General features: G+C 39.7%; 1 protein-coding gene across 2 annotated transcripts in view; it reads left to right on the forward strand.

Moving 5' to 3' along the window:
• The window catches only part of UBE2W (ubiquitin conjugating enzyme E2 W), a 35,651-nt gene that overhangs the window by 3,974 nt on the left and 7,645 nt on the right, over positions 1 to 24,032 (forward strand). For both annotated transcript variants that reach the window (XM_065751670.1, XM_065751671.1), the window contains exons 2-4: positions 14,739 to 14,830; positions 20,107 to 20,209; positions 23,433 to 23,588. In XM_065751670.1, the coding sequence (XP_065607742.1) occupies positions 14,739 to 14,830; positions 20,107 to 20,209; positions 23,433 to 23,588 (351 nt within the window). The remainder of the gene's footprint in view (positions 1 to 14,738; positions 14,831 to 20,106; positions 20,210 to 23,432; positions 23,589 to 24,032) is intronic.

Genomic DNA, 24,032 nt, shown 5'->3' on the forward strand with positions numbered 1-24,032 from the left:
TTTGTGTAACCTTCAGTTATCAGTCTGTGCTTCGATGGAGTCTATTAGTTTTGGCTTACAGCCAGAACAGTAGAGTAAGATAAATGTAAAATTAGTATTTGTTTTATCAAGATGGGTTTGTTTAATCTGTTTTTTTTTAATTAACTGTTTAAAGTGACTTGAAAGTCTGTTGAAGACTCACAGCTATTAGCTCAGTAAAAATAAATTACTTTAAGCCCTAAGGAGTCTTGCATGCTTCTTATTGTACCTACACCTGTATAAAATGGTTTGGGAAACACAGCTGCAGAATTTATGGGTTAGACTAGAAGAATTCTCTTTATAATTAGAAAGCAATGGTAGACTTCAGTTTACTAGGAACTTAACTGTCTGGATAGCAGCAGATTTGTCTCCCAGATAGGCCAACTGTGTGGTGGCTGAAGTATGGAAAACTATGAAAGCTTTCAACCTCTTATTTTGAATGTTGATGTAGCATCAATGTGTATATTATTTAATTTAGTAAAATAGAGCAGGCAGATATTTACTGTGAGGAACCGTTTATCCCAGTTGATTGTAGATGGTTTTTTGTTTGCTCTGATAATGCCCTATTCCTGCTCTTAGGCCTTAAAAGGAGAAAAAGAAGACAATAAATTTGCAAAAGTCAGGGAGTGTTGTCTTGTTTGTCTGTGCCTTTGGAAAGCTCTGGGTTTGTAAGTAATAAACTAAAGCAGCTTAGTTTAGGTGAAATAATGTGCAAGATGTAGATGATCAAGCGCTTCAGTTGTTTGGTCAAGTTCCATCAAGCTGAGAATATTGGACTAAATGTTCTTCACTATGAAGGTGTAGGCTGTACCGGATCCTGCAGGAGGTTAAGTGGTTAAATTACCCCATCTAATGTGAAAGAGACGAGGCACAACTTCCATGGAGCTTGCCCATTGTTACAGATGTGCATGGATAGATTTGGTATAATGATCGTATCTCTTGTGTAGCCTTGTTTCATGTTCAGAAGAGAAGCTTGCAAGAAGTTCTCGCTAAGGTTGGCAGTGGTGAGGTGAAAGTCTTTCACTGAAAAAAAATTTCTGCGTTGTTGTGAAGTAGTACAGGACTGACAGTTGTGAACTTTGGGTTGTGTTTCCCCCTTTGGATGGGAGGAAGAGGCAATGTTGAAAGCAAACTGAAACAAGAAGTAATTTTATAGTGCTGTTTTTTTTTTAAGACAATAAACAGCCTTTTGTGGTAGAACATAAGCAGGCAGGTTACTTGATTAATTGAGGGCTTTCAAAAGGTATTCCGGAATTTATTTCTTCCCTGAGTCACCCACCTCCCCTGCATCTGAGATCATCTTTATCATTAATGGAATTAAAACAGAGTATTAACCTAGGGGATGGAAAGAAGGGGGTGGGATGCCGCCGTTAAATGTAAAGTGGGAAAGGCAAGAAGGTAGTGGTGGCAGAACATGATTTACTGAGGCTTACTTTTGGTGGTGATGGCTGGTGTGATTGACAGTGCTATATGGCCTTTAGTACACAGTTTTATAAAGAGCTTTGAGAGGTAACAAAACCAAAGTTGCCATCTTTTTATTCAACTTTTTAAAATGAGAAGTACTGCTTGATTAGCCACAAGGAAAAAAAGATTCCGAATATTTGTTAATGTCCTCGTTATGCCAACCCATGCTACTACTGTCTATTCATTTCTTTAACTGAAGCAGTCTATATGGTGTCCTTAAAAGACTGAATTATTTGTTTGACTTGTTAGAGGCATGTGGGACTTGTGCTAGGTGTTGTTATGCTTGAAGAATCAATTCAGAAAGTAGATTATTAGCTGTCAGTTTCATTTTATTCTTAATTAATGGATTTCACTTAATTTGCTTTAAAGTGAAAGGTTTAGTGTCAAAAATGGGATTATCTGACAAAAAGCTTTTGGGGCTGCGGTGTGCAGAGTGGTTTTGTGTGTGGTTCTTGGTTTCTATTTAATTGTATTGCAGTTCTGATTTTAGGTTGATCTTTTCTCTAGGCAACTAAGTCAATCATACTATGTATTCCTTTTAGAAGAGGAATAAATTATTGCTTTGGCCTCCTGGGCAGATATTGAGAAATCCACAGCATGCAATATTTCTTGCTTTGTTTTAGAGTATCTTGGAGTAGAGCATGTGAAGATAATATCCTGTTTACTGAGCTGAGAGATCAGCACCACCACTCGCCCACCCCTCCCTGGTCCTAGTGAGATCTTAAAATATTCAGAACAACTAAGTGTTATGAGTGGACACTTCATCATGCGCTGCCTTTAGGTTCCCTTAAAAAAGAGAGAAGCACAGAAAATGCTTGGTGCTCAGGACTCGAACTATGGATTGGTCTGGGAGAATATCGTGGAACTGGGCTGCCAGATGTTAACATGTTTTATTAGAAATAAGGAGGAGACTAATCTGCTTCTGCATCTGAGTACAGATTGAAAACCTGATATTTGGCCAAAAATAGATCAAACTGAAAAACAATTCTTAAAAATCAAATCCTGCTTTATTCTGTTATGGATGTGAAGCAGCTTTGCAGTGTGAAGCTGCAGCTCTAATTGGGCACATCGGACAATTTCTTTCTTCCTTCCTCCTCTGGGCCTTGATTAAAACTTAGAATAAGAACTTTGATTAGAAAGAATTCTCCCAGGATTGTTACAGTCAAGTGTCTGGATAGCTTGTGGGTTTGGGAGTCTGGACCAGATGTTTTCACCTGAATAATGTGAAGTATTCTCTGTGGGGGCTTTCTTGAATAAAGCGGTTGTTAGGAACCAGGATTTCTGAGTTTGTAGTAACTGTCACATCTTTTCTATTGATTGCTTTATTTTTAGTAAAAAAAAACAACAACCCCACAAATATTTATATATATATTGTTAGCTGTCTCTGTTTTTAATCTTCATTTGTTTCTCTTGTGTGAGAGCTTTTGGTATTTAAATTTGGATGTCTAATTACAGTAACTTGGAATCAGTTGCAGCAATACCCTGTTAATAATGTGGGGTTTTTTGTTTCTGCTGTTTTTTATCCTGTTTTTCTTTCTGATAGAATTTTTGTTTCACAAGCACTGCTATTTTTCCAGTGCATCAAATATCACATTCCTCAAGATTTGTGATACTTTTTAGTAAGAAATACACGAATGGAAGAACCAGGATACTGAAAGTAGAGTTGTTACTGCTGTTGTTTCTAGCTAGTGGGTAGTACCAGCAGACTTGTAACAGCTCTGCTTGTGAAACAACATGGTAGTGTTGTCACAACAGAGTCATTACAGCCTAGTGACAGCTATTTTTGTGCTTACCGTTTGCCTCCATTCAAGGCAGGAGCATGTCTTTCGTGTGTTAAAACTTCTCCTAATCAAAAAGGATGTTTTCATGAAACATTTTGTAACTTGAATGAGGGAGGAGGTGAAAGCTTGTAAAGCAAAATGTAAGGGGTCTTTTTTTTGTTTCCCAAGACTTAATTACAGGATGCTTTTGTGCTAATAGTTCTGAGTCTCTGGATGTGCAAGATGACAGTTTGCAGTTACTGGAGAAATACTGTTGGATCCCCTTGGAGTGCAGTAGATTGACTAACATAAAGCAGAAGACTGGAGCACATAAGGGATTAATTTTTAACTTTTATTTATGAGTCATCTTTTCTTCCTTGCAGGTCTCAAAACTGGATTAAGATTTGCATTTAAGTGTACAGGACTGTGTAGCCTTGGAGGACTACTCCTTTCATGTCTCATCATAATGAGGAAAGGTCAATGCTAATGCTTGAAAATAGCTTTATGACTAAAATGACTTGCAGATTTTTTGGGATACCTGTCCTTTCAAAGTTGCTGTTAGATTTCTCAGTTTAGTTTTTCCAAGTCCTTATGATAGCACTTAACTGTCTGACTATGGTTACCAACTTCTCTACTATTCAAGGTGGAAAGGCTGCCACGTTTTGGATTAGTTGTCCATCCTATCTTATGTTGGAGAAAAAGGTGTGATGGTAGAAAACTTCCTCCAGAAGAAATGAAAGGAAGCTGTATACTCATCTTCCACTTATGTTTTCTGCTCTATTGCTAGAGTGAGTTGTTCAAGCTGCCCTTGCTATGTCCTGTCTCCTACAGCAACTCTTTTTGGATCAGTCAGCTCAGTTTTTCTCTTCCTGAAGTTTCAAGTCTATTTGAAAGATTGCTCACAGGTAGAGTGCTTGACTAAGCTAATTATTAAGCTTTCAGTTTACAAATTTAAATAATTGCACTTCTTATGTGATGTTTCTGGAAGTACCAGAAAGTGGAATAATCAAGAACTGTGGAAATTTGAAGGCATGTAGTGAGCTTTCTTCGATTTTACTTTTTTCTGCATCATTTACCTTTGTGAAGTATATTCATCTGTGAGTCAGGAGTATGGACACTATTGAATTTGGTTGCATTATGGCATTAATATTTTACTGCTTATAAACAGTGTGTATGTATTTTGCCCACTCCATTTGGGAGGTCCAGTACTTTAATTGAAACAGTATTAATTTGCTGCCTTAATAGCTCTCAACAGCATGTATTTTCATAATTGCTGATCTCTTAGGGTACATTACTTTCTTATACTTTTTGCATATAGCTTTGTTGAACTTTGAACTCCCTCTGGAGTGAAGGAGGAACAGAACTGTTGAAAGAGTTGTGATAATGGCCTTATAACTGGAAATAGACACCTAATATTTGTGATACACCTTTTTAAAGGAGTTGAGAAAGGTAGCTTTAGAGCACCTACAAGAATCAGGCAAGCTTTCATGTCAGAAGTAGTTGAGGGGTAAATGTCGTTAAGGACCCTGTTGCTTTGTAGGATATTGTGATTAAAGGCTGTCTATCTGGGTGTGATTGTTGTTTGTGCTTGAATCAGAAACAAGATCTCTGACTTGATTATTATGACAACGGTATTGTCATATATGCTTTAGGAATACAAGTTTTTCCCTTGTTGAGGTAGCTGACAGGGACACAGAGATTAGTGAAATTTATTTTGTAACTGTTAATAGATGTTTGTGATATATATCATCTGGCTTAGTGGTGCCCGTAATCAAACTCACTGATTCTAGGAGCTGGATTCTGAAACGCTGACATTGCCAGCCTCCAAATCTCCTATCTTATGCTGCCACTCTGTTTCTATTTCCTCATTTTATCTGCCCTGCCTCTGCTGCTTCATGTGATTCTCCAGGAATCAGCACAAGTGAGAAATTTAGCTGTGGTGTTTGAGGTGCTACTGCATTGGTTCCAGAGTTGGCAAAGGAAGGTGTATGCTATGTTGGGGAAAGAAGAATGTCTATTTCTCTTAGCAAAGGGTGCTAGAAGCTATTGGCTATGGATATAAATTTAAACCTGATCTGTGACAGACAGTGGCTGCCATCTTCCTGGGTTGAGATGATGAAGTTTGTTGTCAGCTGTCTGAGAAGCTGGTGGGAATTCTACTGCACCAACACCTGGTAAATTTTATTCTTAGCTCTATATGCTTTGAGAAGTTGTATGAGTTTGACACACAAGAAAATCTGTGGAGGATAATGGAGAGGGTCAGATCCTATTTGACAGAATTAGCAGTAGAATACAAGTCTGTGTAAGGCAGCTTAATTACTTGAATAAAATTCATTTTGGAATTGATATGTGGATTGGCATTAAGCTGTGTTCTTTCTTTTCATCCTTGAATTGCTCTTTCCTGTAGAGGTAGGTGAATTAAGTAATCTTGCTTTCAAAGGCTCCTCCTACCTCTGTGAAAATACTTGTGACTACTGGCTGCACTGTTACTCTCTACCTTTTACAGCTGGTTATTTCTTTAGCAACAAGACTCTGATGTCCGCACCTGGGTTTCTGATCTTCCAGCTCTTTTCTTTCCTTTTTCTTTAGTTAGTGAATGCTTTGTCAGTATGATACCTTTTAGTTTTGTTTACTTGGAAGTTGTATTAAAAATGCTGAAGCATAAAATCTCTCAAAAATAAGCGATCGATGTAAGATTGTCTGTGTGTCTTTCATCCATTCCCCCATGTAAGTAGATAACTCCTTGACTGCATCCAGATTTTTTTTCCTCTCAGTTGTCTTCAATCAAAAGTGGACAAGCAGCATGGGAATGTCTGTACGAAGTGGTTAGCACAGGCACTGTAATGATGAACTTCTGATATGGAAAAGAACAGTACAGCAAGTGTAAACCTCAAGAGCGTATAAATGTATAGAAATATCTGAGTGAGTGATGGAGGTTATTTTGGGAATGAGTAGCTGTACTAGCTGTATTTTGACTTAGATGAGCTGGCTGAGATCCTGAAAGCAACTTGAATATATGATAAAAGGAGCGGCATACTTTGTTTGCAGTGTGACAAAAAAGCAAAAGTAATTATATTTACTTCAGATTTTTCAACACAGCTGGAAACCTGAAAATGAGGAAGGACTCTGAGTGTCGTAGTGCTACAAGTTCATAGCAGAAAATGCTTTACAGTGGAAAGCTGTCTCCATATAGAAAAAAAATGCAGCAAATGTAATGAAAGTTAATGTAAAAGAAAAGGTGAAAGCTATCCACAGTGCATTGTTTTAATTAGTGGATTTGAAAAGCGTTAAGGAAGACTTTTATTCATCGCATAAGAGAAAGCTGAAGAAAGGGATGGACCCATTAATGGAAAAGAAAAGCAAAGAACAGATGATACAGATGCTTAATGACAATGAAGCAGAAAATCACGGCAAATATAGGACGGATTGGATAGCTTTTTGGGATTGGATATTTTGTCAGCCACTAGGATTCAACCGCCTGGATTGTTTTTTTATTATTGCATCTGATTTTGGTAGGTTTTGGGAATTTGTTTGAGTTTCCAGGTGATAAATACTGTTTTTATTACTCTGCTTATGTCTTGAATGATGGCTTCTGGAAATCACTGAACCAAATGTTCTCTGATGCCTATAGGATATATCACGGCTGCTCTGAAAGTAATGCCTCCCTATTTGTTAATGCTGGCTTATGGTGTCAGAAGTGGATGTTGAGGGATGGCAGCAGGGATTGAACCTTCCCACCAATATTCTGTTATGTTTTGTTGCTATGTGACAGACGGCAGCAGAGGGGCAGTCTGACGAAGTGGTGTCTGACTTGGAAGTGCAGATGAAACAGAGGTGTGCAATTGAACTCTTCCATGTGGGGAAAAAAGATGCCTGCTGACATTCATCAGTGCTTGCTGAACAACCACAGTGAGGTGGTGGGTGGTGTGTTTCAGCTGTGGCTACAATGGGCCACCTCCTCTGGTGCAGATTTTTAGGAGCTGGTGAAAATGCATTACTAGTAGTAGTGACTGGTTGAAAAACAGTGTTTTGTAGCTGGGTGGGTGCTCTATCAAGTAGTATTATTGTACTCTTCGTATCTGTTGTCATTTCTGTCAAAATTAATTGGAGGCATTACTTTTGGAATGACCTATGTAAATAGATAAGTTATAGCTAGGAATTCTGTTTTGGCTGTTTTTAAGAACAAATCATATGGATGATCACCCAGATCATCAATCAAGGTATTAAATGGGGCAAGCCCCAATAGCAGCCACTGAGAAACACCTGATGTGACCGCTCTCCACCTGGGTTTCACTCCATTACTACCGCTGTGGGCCTGTCTATCCAGCCAGTTCTTTGGCTATGAGGAGTACACTTGTCCAATCTATGAGCTGCCATCTTCTCGAGAATATTGTGGAAAACAGAGTCAATTGCTTTACCAAGGTCTAGGTAGGTTATTTCCACAGCCTTCTCCTTGTCTACTGGGCAGGGACACCTGGGCATAGAAGGAGATGGGGTGGGTCAAGCAGGGCCTGCCTTTCAGGAGCCCAGTGTGTTGGCTGAGCCTGATCTCCTGGTTGTCTCTCACATTCAGCGTGATTGCAGCCAAAACAATCTGTTCCAAGACCTTCCCCAGTACCGAGGTCAGTCTGCCAGGCCTGTAGTTCCCCATCTCTTTGAACTGGCATGATTTCCATTCTTTTTCTGTGTTGTAACTATTCTGAAAGTGAAACAGTAAGTGTTTTTTGGTGATGAAAATATTTTTTGACTTGTATTACTGTAACTTTTGAATGAGCCAGCAAGAAAAATGAGATACAAACTAACAGATTTTTTTTGTTATTCTCTTAACTACAGAAATATCTTAAGGTATTGCAGCTGTAGTTTGGTTGAAGTGAAATCACTCTGTTTCTACTGAGTGTCTGACTGAGAAAGGGAATATTGTTCTGTCAAGCTGACAGGACCTGTCAAAAGGTATTTTGAGGGCAGTCTTTGTCTGCCATGCTCTCTGAAAGCAGATGGAATGATTGGGATTTTAAGAAAATACGCAAGTAACAACAAATGGAGAAGCTTCAGTTGGAAAAAAGGGTTAAAATAAACAAAATAGGATTCAGCAGAGAAAGCTCTAAGGTATTTCCCTGCTGAGGGAGAGTGGGGAAGTGTATCTAGTTCTCACGTATAAAGCAGTTGCAGGCAAACCGGCATTCCTTTGGCAAGGCTCTAGGCAGTGAATGCTGTGGGTTAACAACACGGCACAGGCAGCTGGGTCCCATACAGGTCCTCACTCACACCATCATGATGGGGAAAAGAATTGGAAGGGTAAAATAAGAACTTGTGGGTTGAGACTGACACAGTAAATGAAGCAAAAGCTGCATGTGCAAGGAAAGCAAATAAAGAATCCATTTGCAACTTTGCATTGGCAGATAACAGTTAAGATATTTGCAGGAAACCACAGTTACATCATGCGTAGGGGTCACTTGGGAAAACATAAACCGTAATACCAAACAGCACTGCCCCCTCTTTTTTTCCCCCATCTGTTTCTGCTGACCAGGACTTGTGTGGAATATCCCTGTGGTTACTGGAGTCAGCTGTCCTGTCTTGTGTCCTGTTCCTATTGCTCGTTCCTCAGCCTCTTCACTGCCACTGCAGTGTGAGAAAAAGGAAAGAACTTGACTATGTAAGCACTGTTCTACATCAGTGTGTGTTAGCAGTACTGTTTTTATCTCAAACCCAAACTATAGCTGCTTAGGCTCTGCTTCAAAGAAAATTAACTCTATTCTAGCTGAAACCAGGACAGAATGCAGCCTGCAAGTGAAAAGCATTGTGCTGCTACAAGGAGAAAGCAAGTACATGGGATATGCACATGAAAGTGTGATAAGTGAATAAAGGTTCTTTTCAGCTGTGCAACTGTGAGGCTTCAGTGAAGTGGCTGGCTTTGAGTATTGAGATTCTGTATGTATGTGTGCATGTTATTACTTATTAAATAAGTGAGCAGCAAAAATGATTTTCTTAAAAATGAGATGATAGTTGAAAGAATAGTCTGTTCAGTAAAGATTGGTAAAGTAAGCTGAAAACAGTAGAAGAATTCTCTATCCATGAGAAGAGTAGGAGGAGTGATATGGTGTAATTTATTTCACTTGCATTTCTTACTGTGAAGAAAATTATTCCAATTGCAAAAGCAGCAGGACAGGCAGAGATAAGGTTATGTGGGAAATAGTAAAGGCTTTTAACTTCAATGATATTCAAAATATCTTTCACTCATACTGATGGTAGAAGGATTGAAAAGAAGTTGACTTCTTTTAGTAGTCATCATCTTTGTTTGTAAGATCCTACAAATGAGATGGCTAAGATTGTTGTAAAGGCATTAATTCACAATCCTTTGTCCTGCTATGTATGCCATTGCTAATGGCAGTTTTGTTCCTGAAAAGCAGTTTGCTACTTTTATGGCTGTCAGACACAAGGAATTCTTTTCTCCCTGTGAAACAGTCCCTTTTCCAGTGTTTTTGAAAACACTCTTCAAAGTTTCTAAAATAAATCTTCTGATTAGCTGTAGCTGCATTCTGGGCTTTGTTTGCAAGAATGAAGGGTAGGCAGCAGCTTAAAGAATGCGATTCTTCTTTCTGGCACTTGAGGCAGCATCTGGAGTAATGTCCTTAGGGAGCCCTGCTGGAAGAAGGACACTGGAGTGAGTTCAACAGATGGCTCCCAAGATGATGAAGGGCTGAACTGTGTGAGGTGCAAGAGGCTGTTCATTCTGAAGAGAAGACTGAGGAGAGTTCTTACTGATGTCAGCAGTGGCTGGATGGGTGGGTGACAGGGAAAACAAAGCATGACTCCTCATAGCTAGAAGACAAGGAGCAACAGGCAGACTGGAATGGGAGGTGTTTCAGTAAGATGTAAAGAAATCTCTTACTGTGAGAGTAGTCGAACAGTGGAATGGATTGACTGAAGTGACCAGTTAAAAGACAGCTTTCTCAGTGCTGGTTAGCTCCCTCGTTTTCGCTATTTGAGTAAATTCTGGTTAGTAGATTATGATTCCCTCTACAAAATTTTGGTCTAGTTTCTCTAAAGGAACTGCATAGTATCTTCCATAGAAGGTCTGTAGGCAGCTATTAGTCTGCCAAAGTAGCTGAGTTTGTAAGATCCTACAAATGATCGAAATGTAATGACATCCTACAAATGCTTGATCGAACAGATTTTGTAAACTTCTGGTAAAATTGTATTATGAGTCCTGGCATGTTAATCAGTCAATGATTGATTTGTATTGCATGGTTGATAAAATGTTAAAGAGCCAGTAGGATTAAATATTTTACTTTCCCAAGTGGAAAAAAAAAATTGTACTCTAGCTTCAAATATGAACTGTTTATCATTTAAGAGAATATATTAAGAGAAGAACTAAGGAGAATTTCTCTCCTTTACTCGATGCGGCAGGGAGTGTAACCATGGAGGATAAGGAAAAGACTGAGGTTCTCAATGCCTTCTTCACATCTGTTTTTAATACACAGAGCAGTTGTCCTCAGGGTACTTCTTGCCCTGACCTGGAAGTCCAGGACAGAGTGCATAATGCACCCCCTGTGATCCAAGCAGAGATGGTCAGAGACCTGCTCCTCCATCTGAACTGCCACAGTTCCATGGGACCAGATGGGATCCACCCAAGGGTGCTGAGGGAGCTAGCAGAGGTGATTGCCGAGCCACTTTCTGCCATCTATCAGAATTCCTGGTTATCTGGAGAGGTCCCACAAGATTGGAGGCTTGCCGATGTGACTCCCATCTACAAGAAGGGCCGTAAGGAAGACCCGGGGAACTACAGGCCTGTCAGCCTGACCTCGGTATCAGGGAAAGTTATGGAGCAGATGATCTTGAGGGAGATCACATGGCACATCCATGGAAACCAGGGGATCAGACCCAGCCAGCACGGGTTCACAAAGAGCAGGTCGTGCTTGTCCAACCTCATCTCCTTCTATGACTGGGTGACCAGACAGGTAGATGAGGGAAAGGCTGTTGATGTAGTCTACCTGGACTTCAGCAAGGCCTTCGACACGGTCTCCCACAGTATTCTCCTGGGGAAACTGGCAGCCCATGGTGTGGACAGGTTCACTCTTCTCTGGGTGAAGAACTGGCTGGAAGGCCGTGCCCAGAGGGTAGTGGTTAATGGAGTTAAGTCCAGGTGGCATCCTGTTATGAGTGGTGTCCCCCAAGGGGCAGTTTTGGGGCCCATCTTGTTTAATATCTTTATTGATGACCTAGATGAGGGAATTGAGTGTACCCTCAGTAAGTTTGCAGATGACACCAAGTTGGGAGGATGTGTCAAACTGCCTGAGGGCAGGGAGGCCCTTCAGAGGGATCTGGATAGGCTGAACAGCTGGGCTGAGCTCAATGGGATGAGGTTCAATAAGACCAAGTGCCGGGTCCTGCACTTTGGCCACAATAACCCCAAGCAATGCTATAGGCTTGGGGCAGAATGGCTTGAAGAATGTAGAGAGGAAAAGGACCTGGGGGTGTTGGTTGATGCTCGGCTCAACATGAGCCGGCAGTGTGCCCAGGTGGCCAAGAAGGCCAACGGCATTCTGGCCTGTATTAGAAATAGTGTAGCCAGCAGGAGCAGGGAGGTGATCATCCCCCTGTACTCAGCTCTGGTACGGCCGCACCTCGAGTACTGTGTTCAGTTTTGGGCCCCTCACTACAAGAAGGACATTGAGGCCCTGGAGCGTGTTCAGAGAAGGGCAACAAAACTGGTGAGGGGCCTGGAGCACAAGTCTTATGAGGAGCGGCTGAGGGAACTGGGATTGTTTAGTCTGGAGAAGAGGAGGCTCAGAGGAGACCTTATTGCACTCTACCACTTCCTGAAGGAGGGTTGTGGTGAGGAGGGGGTGGGCCTCTTCTCCCTGATAAATAATGACAGGACGAGAGGGAATGGCCACAAGTTGCGCCGGGGAAGATTTAGATTAGACCTGAGGAAACATTTTTTCTCTGAAAGAGTGGTCAGGCACTGGAATGGCCTGCCTAGGGAGGTGGTTGAGGCACCATCCCTAGCACTGTTCAAGAGGTGTTTAGATGAGGTGCTAAGGGATTTGATTTAGTAGTTTAGTGGGTAGCGATGGTGATAGGAGGATGGTTGGACTAGATGATCTTGTAGGTCCTTTCCAACCTAATGTATCTGTGAATCTATTTGGTCCAGTAAAACTCGTCTCTTTGTGTAAAGACTGCCTTGCTTCTCTTTAGGTTGTAGCAGCTAGAATAACACTGAGGAAACCTTAGAAGCACTTCTTTTCACCTTGAGCTGCCTAACACTTTCACGGTTTGTCATGATGAGACTGGAGAAACTTAGGGATTGATTATGAAATGATATTCTTTCATTTCAAAAGAAGTTAAGATGATAGGTATAGCTGAAGTTGCATCTTTCTCTGATAGAGCACCTGGAAAAATGAAAAGCTGCTTTGCCGTCTCTGATGGCTGCTGTTGGTCTATTTCCTGCTGCTCTGGGCTGGGATCCTTTAATTTGTGGTGGTCCTGTTTTGTTTGGGTTTTGTTTTGCCTTTTTGAGTTTATTTTATTCTTGTGTGGAGCAGTGTTGGGACGCATGAAATCCATATGGTCGTAATATAGTTGCTTATACCTGCATAGACTTGAGAAGGGTGTGGGGTTAGAACAGATGTACTGAGGTTGAAGGAAAAGAGTATCTTTTGCTAAGACTTGCTTTTGATTGGGAGATTCTTCTGATTCTTCAGAAAAGCAGTTTTCTGACCAGTGGCACCCCCTTCCTCTGCTTCCACAGGAGCTGTGCCCAGGAACTTTCTGTTAGTTGGATGTGCACTGGAGTTTTCCTTGTGTGATAGGTAGTGGTAGTCAGCTTTTCTTTGTGGTTTCCCTTATACCAAGGCAGTAAGTTTCTTTGCTAAAACTTCTTCTAATTTCTTGCACAGTAGAAATGTTGCAGGATTGCTTTTCTGGGGAGATTAATTTATTGAGGTTTTGTTCAAATATTTAGTTTCATTCACGTTAAATGTGTTAAAAAAATTTGGTGGTACAATCTGAAGCTTTTTTTCGCCCAAATGGTAGAGAAAGGAAAAATGAACACAAAGTCGAATTTAATTATTAGTAAGTTACATAGGTTTCTTATGGAAGTGTTATTGCTTTTTCAGCAGTATTGCTTTTACTGCATGCCAACTATAATAGCCTCTAATTAAAATTCTTTTATGACAGCTTTTCACTTCAAATTAATTTCTTACAAATAAGACTTTCAAAAGTCTTAGTGTTCAGCAAGCACAAAGCAAGTTTTCAGGACTGCTTGGTACTAAGTTATTTCAAAATGGGAACTGTGCATGTACTAGAGCTTTTTCATTAGCTTTTTCATGGCCTGAATTAATTGTAGCCCCATTTCAGATCTATTAATGAGATATCAAGTCACTTATACGTTGTGATTCAGCATCGGGAAAATTAGTTTGAGAATTAGTTGGAAAAAAAATAAAAAATACAAAGAATACCAAAGCTACAGTTTGTTTTATGCCTGTACTTAAAAGAAGAAAAAGTATGTTGGATGAAAAAGTAAATGTATTTTGTGATCCTTAGTACTATTTAAGTCTTAAATCTCATGTAAGGATGTTTTGAATAGTAAGGATGATGGAAATAGACTGGTAGGCTGTAAACGTGAAGTGTTGGCAGGAAAAGGGATAATAAGATATGTGAGAACCTTGACTTTTCCCGTTATACAAATGCTTGGAAATGACAAGACATATTGTGTAACATTTTATGGAGAGCAAAAAAAATACTCTTTGAAAGCATTGCCAATGGGTAATGCTTTACAGAGGTCCTGTATCACTCACTCCATACAGCAGCTCTGTTAGTTTTATAGAAAATAGTTGGTTGCAGTTGCTGACTTATCTCTGTGAAAATTGGTGAGAAATACCTGACCTGCTGGTATACTACTTTTGTAAATGTTACTCTGTAGGTTTTAAGATGCAGTTATTTTAAAGTTATAAGGTAGTTTATTTTCTGCAAAATCACATAATGCTGTTTAGCTTTGTCTTAGGTCCTTTGGGATAACCTAAAACAAGGAAAACACTTGCACCGGTGCCAGACAAAATTGTATTAAACAACAAAAAGAAGGAAGAGTTGTACTCTTACAGTCTTGAAAAATTGTAAATCTGATTCTATCTGGGGATTACAAAACATTCTCTGTTAAGAATAGAGCCGTGAATTACATCTTTATTATATCACTAAATCCTGGATACTCCTGGGTATTTTGTGATGCAACAGCATTTCACTTAGTATTGTTGTAGATGTTAGAAAATGCATACAGGAAGTTGCAGTCACAGGACTCTCAGCTTAAAGATGCGCAAACGTGCAGTTTGATTTCTTGGAGATGACCCTTCTTTCTCTCCTTTCAATTATGCTTGTACTTAATACTAGACTCATTTAAAAACTCTAGCTTTTGGGAATTGATTAACATTTATTTAAATGCATGTGCTTACTGTTGAACTTCATTTAATATTTCAAATATTCTGTACAATTCCTTTTTAGAAAAGATTACAAAAAGAACTATTGGCATTGCAAAATGATCCACCTCCAGGAATGACTCTAAATGAAAAGAGCGTACAAAATTCAATTACACAGTAAGTATATCTAAGTGTAAGTAGTGAAAAGTCCGCTCATGCATCTTCCACAAATCATTCCAGGTAGCATTCTGAACTTCTGTTTTTAATTTGGGAATAAAACATTTTTCTCATTAATCAGTCTATTTCTGCAGTGTGCTGGGTAGTCTCAGGAACTGGCATAGTGAATTCATTACATTTGTATGCGTTTTACTGTTTTAAAAAATGGCAATTGGTATAAACTCTTCATGGTTTGGATTCAGGTAACTTAAACTCTTGCAGCTGCTAGCCTGTGAGACTCATCTAAATTTCATTGGAGAATGCAGTAGCTTATTTAGAGTTTTTTCCTTTTTTTAATATTATTTAAACTGTTTCATAGTTATTGATTTCCATCCATGTTTTCTAAAGGAAGTGGAGGAAGCATCTTAAAAAGCAGAGTTGTTGAAGTTCATTTTTTTGCACTGTTGTCCTTGCTGTATTTTTGTGATGAGTGAAAACTGGAACAGAAGTGTGGTTAAGTATTCTCTGTGTTTCTTTGAAGTCAACAGATGTTTTCTTGTATTAAATTAGTATTTTTTAACTGACTCAAATTCAAAGACTTATCCAGAAATGTTAACAGATTAATTTTGTGAGTTTTTCTTGTCCTAATTTTAGAAAAATTAGATTTAGTTAAATTTTTGCTTCTACTATTAAGAATTTCTGAGTATGAATCTCAGGCTGTTTTTCTGCACTATATGTGCTATCGATTGATGGATTGGTTTATAAACCACATGTTGAGCTGCCTTGAAGTTGTTTCACATTTGTATTTGTGATGATGGCACATAGACTGTACTACATGAGGTTTTATACTGCTGTTGCTTTTTAATGTTCCTGCTTTTTGTGGTACATGATGCAGATGAGTATTAATTTAATAAATTGAAATAGTGCTTTCTAGAACTTGTTGCTAATAACAAACTGCCGTGCAATTCATGAATTGCAAGTTTTGTTTCTTGCTTTACTTTGTCATTTTTTTCTGAAAATAAGAAACGTTTTACTTCTCAAAAGCTCAATTTTTTTCTCTTTAAACAGTAATAACTAAGTAATTTTATAGAAGGTGAAGAGTTGTAAAATGGGAAGTTTATGTTCACAGTTTTCCATTCTTTGAAGAATCTTTATTGCCAGAGTGCTGCTAGATTGTTTGTTTTGTTTTTGTTTTGCTATATGTGATTTTTTTTATACCTTTCAATACCTTAAAAATAGAAACTTCCTGTTTACAGTCATGCTAGTGTTTTTTTCTCTTGTGTACTGTCACTGTTACCACAGTGCTGGGATCAGTGCCAGCCCCCTTGCTCCCCTTGTAGGCTGCCATGATGCTTTCCTTCAGCCTCCTGTTCCCAGGGCTAAACAGACTTACTGGCCTCGGTCACTCTTGACATGTTCTGCCCTCTAGGCTCTTTACCATCTTCATAATCCTCCTTTGGATAGAATATAATACCTTTAGTCCTTACGTTGTGGCACACAAAACTGCCCACTGTGCTTAAGGTGAGGCCACACCAGTGCAGAGCAGGATGGTCCCTTCCCTTGATGTGCTAGCAGTGCTGGGCCTGTTGCACTGCTTGGTATTGTTGACCCTTTTGTCTACCAAAGCACACTGCTAATTTGGATTAAACTTGATGACAACCTGAACTGCTTTCTATGAAGCCGTCCTCCAATCTCTTGTCCCCTGAGTCTTTACATATATATGTGGCGTTACGCATCCCAAGTGCAGAATTCAACACTTTTTTTAACTTCATATGGTTGTTATCATCTAGCTCCCTGATTTGCCAGGATATCTCTGCAAGGCCTCTTTTCATTGAGGGAGTGAACAGTTCTTTCCCCATTTAGCATCATTAACAAACTTACCTTAGTGTCCTTAGAGTCCTGCATCCAGATCAGTTATAAAAATGCTGAAGAGAATGGGCTCTAAAATAGAGTCATGTGGTACCCTGGTAGTGACTGGCTGCCAGTGTGATGTGACCCCATTTACTGTAGCCCTTCGAGCCTGACCTGTCAGACAGTTGTTTACCTGTCATACTGTGTGCTTGTCTAGCTGATTGCTGGACATACTGCACAGAAGGTTACTGTAAGTGTTGGAAACTTTTCTGAGATAAAAACCAAATCAAACAGAAAATCCTACATCAGCTAGCTTCCCTTGATCAGCTATATGGACAGCCTTGGTGTAAATACAGTTAAGCTAGTTAAGCAGCTTCAACATCATGAACCAATGACTGCATTATTTCAACTGTTTTTCTGTAACTTCCGCAATAATTTCCTCTATAGCCTTACAAGGAATAACTGGCCTGTAATTACCAGGGTCATAATTTATTGCCCTTCTTGAGATCTGTAACATTCAGTAACTTTGAGCCTACTGAAACTTCTCCAGATTTGTAAGACCATTGAAAAATAATTCAGAGAAATTTTATAGTGAGCTCTTTGAGTAGCCATCACGTTCCACAGATGCATGCATATCCAACTGGAATGGCAGATCCTGCACAAGTTCAAAGTTGGCTGGGAGTTTATCTGTCCTGCAGTTCAGGACTCTGGGAGTTCCAGAGCTATTATCAGTATTAATTATAAAGCCAGAAAAGGCATTAAATGTTTCTGCTTTATGAACATCCCTGTTTGTGAGGTGACTTGGTTTGTCAAGTAATGTACCAATGTTCTCTGGTGCTCATTTTGCTGTTAAAAAAATACTTTGTTGTCCCCTACAGTACTGGCCAGCATCTGTCTCAACTGAGCATTGACTACAGTTTTTCTCCCTACAGGGACAATGCCTCTGTAGTTCTTCCATGTTACTGGGCCTTAATTCTAATATTAGTACACTTTTTTTATTTTTTTCTACCTAATCTCATGAAGAAGATCCCTGTTCACCCAGGCCAGCCTTAATCTTGACTTCTGACACACTGGAATTGCCCTGCTCCTTTGCTCTTAAGATATGACTCTTAAAAGTGACCTGCACTGATGGATGCCAACATCTTTAAAAGCAGATTCCTGGGGCATCTTGCAGACTAGTTCCCTGAGCAGCCTGAAGTCTGCTTTCCCCATATCCACTGCTGAAGCTTTGTTGGCAGTTATTTTCCTGTCACCAAAGATTTGAAACTCAGCTGCTTTGTGGTCACTGTGGCTGAAGATGGCTGCTAATTGCCACTTCACTGGCAAGATTCTCTCTGTTTACAAGTAACAAATCTAGGAGGGCACCTTTCCTACTAAGCTCCCTTAGTAATGTCCTGGACCTATTTATATCAGCTATATGATACCCCCAGTTAACAGCTGGGAAGTTGAAGTCATCCATAAGGACAAGAGCAACTGTTCTAGAGATCTTAATTGTAAAATAATCCATCGGTGTTGTCATCCTTGTTGGGTGAGTTATAATAGATTCCCGCAACAATATTTATTTTATTTGCCTTCCCATTAATCTTTACCTAGAGGCTCTCAGCCATGTAATTGCCAACTGTGAGTGCTGTGCAGTCCAACTCTGTTACATACAGTGACACCGCCTGCTTCACCTTCAATTAAAGGACTTCCCCATTACAGCCATTATTGTATTGCTGCTCAGGATGCATTCCTCCTGAAGAGGATGGCAGCAGTTCAGAAGAGAAGCAATTTTAGTGTAATAGGGGAAGATGAGGGATCGGTGTTGGGAGTGTTGTTATTTAACGTCTTTGTAGGGAACATTGAAAGTGGGATTAAGTTCACCCTCAGCAAGGTTGCGAATGATGCTAAGCTGAGTGGTGTGGTTGACACGCTAGAGGGAAGGGAGGCCATCCAATGAGACCTGGACAAGCTTGAGAGTTGAGCCCATGCCAACCTCATGAAGGGTAAGCGCAAAGTCCTACACCTGGATCGAGGCAATTCCAAACACAAATACAGGCTGGGTAGAGAACATTTTGAGAGCAGCTGTGAGGAGAAAGGTTTGGGAGTGTCAAGTGATGAAAGACTTAACATGAGCCAGCAGTGAGTACTTGCAGCCCCAACACAAGATAGACATCAGGCTGTTGGAGTGGGTCCTGAGGGGGGCACAGAGGTGATCAGAGGGCTGGTGCACCTCCCCTACACGTCAGTCTGAGTGAGCTGGGACTCTTCAGCCTGGAGAAGAGAAGGCTCTGTGGGGACCTTGTTGGGTGGTAAGGCACTGGAACAGGGAGGCTGTGGATGTCCTATCCTGGGGGCGTTCAAGGCTAGGCTGGATGTGACTTGGATCAACCTGGTCTGGAGGGGGCTGTCCCTGCCTACAGCAGGGGGTTGGAACTAGGTGATCTTTAAGGTCTCCCCCAACCCAAACCATTCTGTGATTATTTGAAAAGTGTGCACCACTGAAATACAGGGATTGCCCATATGATGTAAGAATGGAGAGAGGCTGGGAATAGTATCATTGTGACTTTTAGCTGAAGGAGACACTGTTCTTTGAATGCATTTCTGTTCTGAAAAAACTCTTGTGCTTCACCTGCAACTGATGTAAACATTCTTATATGATGGTTTTTGTGGTCTCTTGCCAAATCTTTGTTACTGTATCCCTCAGATTTGTAAAACTCAGTTGTGGAAGACAAAAATGGGGAAATGGTTCTACAAAGGTTGGTATTATTAAATGATCAACCTAGAGTTGATTTTATTAAATGAACAACCTAGAGTTGTTTTTGTTTTAAATCAGTTTGTTCCATGTTGTGATGGAAGGATCAGAAACAGAGGAAAAGTGCATCTTCTTTACAGTTGCAAATCATCCATTTTCTATTTTTAATTTTCTGTGACCTTTCCATTTTTGTTATTAACATTTAAACAGTTTTACTGTTTCCTCATATGTCAGATTATGCAGCATTTTGTTTCTGACTTTTTCATAGATGTAAGCACAGCAGCATTATTCCTGTAACCTGGGGATACAGGTTTTATTTTAATAAACTCTATTGATGATTTTCTTGACAGAAGAATATAAATAGAATGGAAGGAGAATGACAGCTACTCTGTTTTATTCCAAGCCTGTTTTTATGTAGGAGTAGTCTTTGGAAGTCTTCTCTGTCAGCTATGGCTCATGTAACAATGAATTGATGGGTCTTTGATGAGTTCAAGTCATCATAATTCGCAGTGCTATAGCAGTGCCTGTATATGAAATACCAAGCTTGTTTCTTTCAGAGGTGGGCTTTTGATACGTTATTCACTTCTGTAATAGCTATACTAATGGAGAGTTTGGAAGATTGGCTGCATGGTAGTTGATTTTGTTTGTCCTGTTTTCTGGGACTAAAATAATATATTAGTCCATAATTCTGTTTTACTTTCTCCATTCTTAGGTGGATTGTAGACATGGAAGGTGCTCCAGGAACGTTATATGAAGGGGAGAAATTTCAGCTTCTGTTTAAGTTCAGTAGCCGATATCCTTTTGATTCACCTCAGGTATCTGCTTTTCTCCTTCCTGCTTAATTCTGCCTCTAATAGTTGTGTAGCACAACTGCTGAATATTAATACTGTCTGTACGCTCTCATGTGAGGTTAGTTGTTTCAATTTATGTTAAACATATTGTGCAGATGCCTTTTTTCTAGAAACAAGTCTTCAGTGAAGTGTAGTGCCTACCGCAGTCCACTTGGTTTCATGGGAGATGAAACAACAGTGTACACCTGAGGTTTCTTTATTTATGTAATATGAAAGAGCAGCACAGAATAGCAGGAAGTTTCCTTTTGCTGCAGTACAGGAGTGAACAACAAACAACTCTTTTGTCACTTCAGCTTCTAGTTCCTTTTAAAACCTTTTTCGCCTTCACCTTTTAATATGGCTGTTGAAATACTGTTAATGTAATTAGGAATTCTCATAGATACCTGGCATCTTTGAGTGGTCTGCAAGTCTAGTGGTTATTATTAAGGTGAGCTACTGCTTTTATGACAATGTGAAGTACTGAAGGGGCAGCATTACTGCTAGGGAATAGGATGAGCTCTGTATGTTCATCTGTCCATTACCTGAGAGGGATGTTACAAATCATGGCTTGTAGGAGGGATGTAGGTGTTCAGCTATCACTTCAGCTGTCCTGAGAATGAAAGAAGAAACAGTAGTGCTTTAGTTCTGGCCCTGATTCAGCTCAAGGTTTTAAGAATCATCTTTGCTTTTCTCATGATTTTTGAGTCACAGAATTGTACGGGTTGGAAGGGACCTCTAGAGATGATTGAGTCCAAGCCCCTGCAAAGCAGCTCCCTAGCCCAGGTTGCACAGGTAGGCGTCCAGGCGGGTCTGGAGCGTCTCCAGAGAAGGAGACTCCACCACCTCTCTGTGCAGCTGTGCCACTGCTCCATCACTGCACTGGGAACAAGTTCCCATGCACATTTGTGTGGAACTTCCAATGCTGATTCAGTTTGTGGCCATTTCCCCATATCCTATCACTGCACACTGCGGAGAAGAGTCCAGCCTTGTCCCTTTGCCTCCTACTCCTTAGATATTTATAGATGTGGATCAGATCCCCTCTGAGTCTTCTTTTTCAAGGCTGAACAGCCCCAGGTCTCCCAGCCTTTCCTTATAAGGGAGATGTTCCACGCCGTTCATCATCTTTGTAGCCAAACTCTTTTGAGGAGGTCCCTGTCTTTTTTTGTAGTGAAGCTCCAGCAAGGAGCAGCAAGAGTTACTTGAACTGTAAAAACACCTGTCTTTACATATTAAAGTACTAACTAGAATGCTGACTCTTTGGCCTCAGATTTTAAGGAACAAACTGGTACATTCCCATCTGCATTTTCATCAGGTTTGCAGTAAGCTCATAGGTGGTCCACAAGAGCCGCTTTGTTTTGGTACCAAGTAGGTACCAAAATGCATGCAGTCACATGCACAAAGTATGGTAAAACAGCAGTCTAGATCAGTACAAGTAGGCAAATGTATTTATTTATTTATAAGCATAAAGGAAATTAAGTATTTAAGTACTGGATATTTAGTTGCTGTAATGGCTAGAATTTCCATCCTGCTGCGGTAGAATAATTTCATTCTGTTTTAAAGCTCTTAATAATTCTTTCTCGTATAAATCTTCTACCTATGAATTGACAATTTATGTTTCTGCTATTTAATCACTTGATTGTTTTCTTCCTGAAATGAATGTTGTCTTGTAGTGTGCATGTTTTACTTACTATTCTACCTAGTTCTGGTTGCCTGTAAAATGAATACATTAATTAATATTACATACATTACTAAGTTATGAAGGTAAGCTTTTCAGTGCATAAGAAGTACCAGGTAAAGACTTAGGAAAGATCATTCTGCATCCATTTTTTTATTGCTGCCATAAAAAAATTGCACGCTATTTGGCAGATCATAGAATCGTATAGAATCAGAGAATGGCCTGGGTTGAAAAGGACCTCAAAGATCATCTATTTTCAACCTCCCTGCCTTGGGTAAGGTCACCAGCCACTAGAGCAGGCTGCCCAGAGCCATGCCCAGCCTTGCCTTGAATGCCTTCAGGGATGGGGCATGCACAGCCTCTCTGGGCAGCTTGTTCCAGTGAGTCACTCTGAGTGAAAAACTTCCTCACAATATCTAATTAAATCTCCTGTCTTAGTTTAAAAGCATTCCCCCTTGTCCTGTTGCTATCAACCTGTGTAACGAGTCATTCCTCCCCCTGTTTATACACTCCTTTCAAGTATTGGAAGGCCACAATGAGTTCTCCCCTGAGCCTTCTTTTCTCCAAGCTAAACAAGCCCTCAACCTTTCCTCATGTTTCAACCCTCTGATCATTTTAGTGGCTTTTAGATAGGTTTAGCTTTCTCACCTTTCTCACCTTAGATTCATTTGTGATTAAGGTGAAACTTCTTTCTGGTAGTCATTAATGAGATGGGGTGTATGTACATGAAGTTATAAGTTCTTAAGAGGCTGCTTCATGTTGTGATTTGAGTGGTAGAGGTTTATTGTGTCGTTTTGTATAAGATTACAGTGCTTATGCTGGATGAAGCTCAGGAGGATAATGCTGCTGTGAGGATTTTTTTTACTCCCTTTTCATTGGTCCTGAGCTGACTGTTTTTTTGTCAAACTTACTGTAAGAGCAATAATTATCAAAATTGATTTTCTAACCTTTGTATTATCCTTTAATAGAGAGGAGTTGAGGTTCTCAGTGTTGTTCTCTGTTGTTCACTTCTGTTAAATAAAATTCCATTTAAAATAACAATTTAAAATATTTCCTATGTGGTAAAGTACTGTGTTGTAAGAGTCCTTTACGTTACAGCTAATAGGATTAGTATGTTTAACTCTTTGAGTTGTCCAGAATTTATGTCCTATTGTGTCCATAGAAATAGTGATCCCAGAACCTGATGTTCTGGCTACACAGTTGTATTCCTTAGGATATAAAAGACTGAGGTTGCAAGATTCAAATATTTCAGTATGATGTATTTACACTGTTGCTTTTATATTCTTTTAGTTTTGTAGCAGTTTGTAGGAAAAAATAGCATTTAGCCATTTATGCAACTTCATCTTTGCTAGCTAAGAGGGCTTCTGTTTTCATTTTACGTTTTGACTAATCGCTCAAAAAATGAATGAATATAATATGTTACGTTGTATTATTTATAGTAAATGAAAATGTCAGAGCCCACATTTTTTTCCAAAACTGGTGTAGTTTGATTTAAAAGTTGGACAGTAAATTGTTTGTGTATTTTTTCTCTAGGTCATGTTTACTGGTGACAATATTCCTGTTCATCCACATGTTTATAGCAATGGTCATATCTGTTTGTCCATTCTAACGGAAGACTGGTCTCCAGCTCTCTCAGTACAATCTGTTTGTCTTAGCATTATTAGCATGCTTTCCAGCTGCAAAGAAAAGGTATGTGGTTTTTTTTCATTGTAGTCACTGGCTTGTGTTGGAAGGGAATGTTAAAGTTTTTATCATCTCGTTCCAGCCCCCTTGTGATGGGCAGTTATATTAACATGTGAACTTAAATTCTTGCAGTTCTGTTAAAATAGTTTGTTTCCAAAGGCAATGCAGGATGACTACTGAAATGTCTTTCTTGCAGATGTCTTATTTATTGCAGTTGTACTATTCTATTGACCTTGATTGCTTTTATTTCAGAGAAGTAAATGACCCTAATCTGCTTTTTTGATCATAAATGAGTGATGCTCAGACTTTTCTTGTAGAAGTCGTTCTTTTACCATTAGTTGTTCTTTTGACCATTAGTTTTGGAGTGGAATTTCTGTGTAAGTTAATTTGGTCAGAGCTCGTATGTCTGTGCTTTCCCAAAATGCATATTTAACACATCCCAGTCAGTCT

Source organism: Cyrtonyx montezumae, unplaced genomic scaffold (genome assembly GCF_038088225.1).
Source record: "Cyrtonyx montezumae isolate F1298 unplaced genomic scaffold, pur_monq_1.0 scaffold_8, whole genome shotgun sequence".
Classification (NCBI taxonomy): domain Eukaryota; kingdom Metazoa; phylum Chordata; class Aves; order Galliformes; family Odontophoridae; genus Cyrtonyx; species Cyrtonyx montezumae.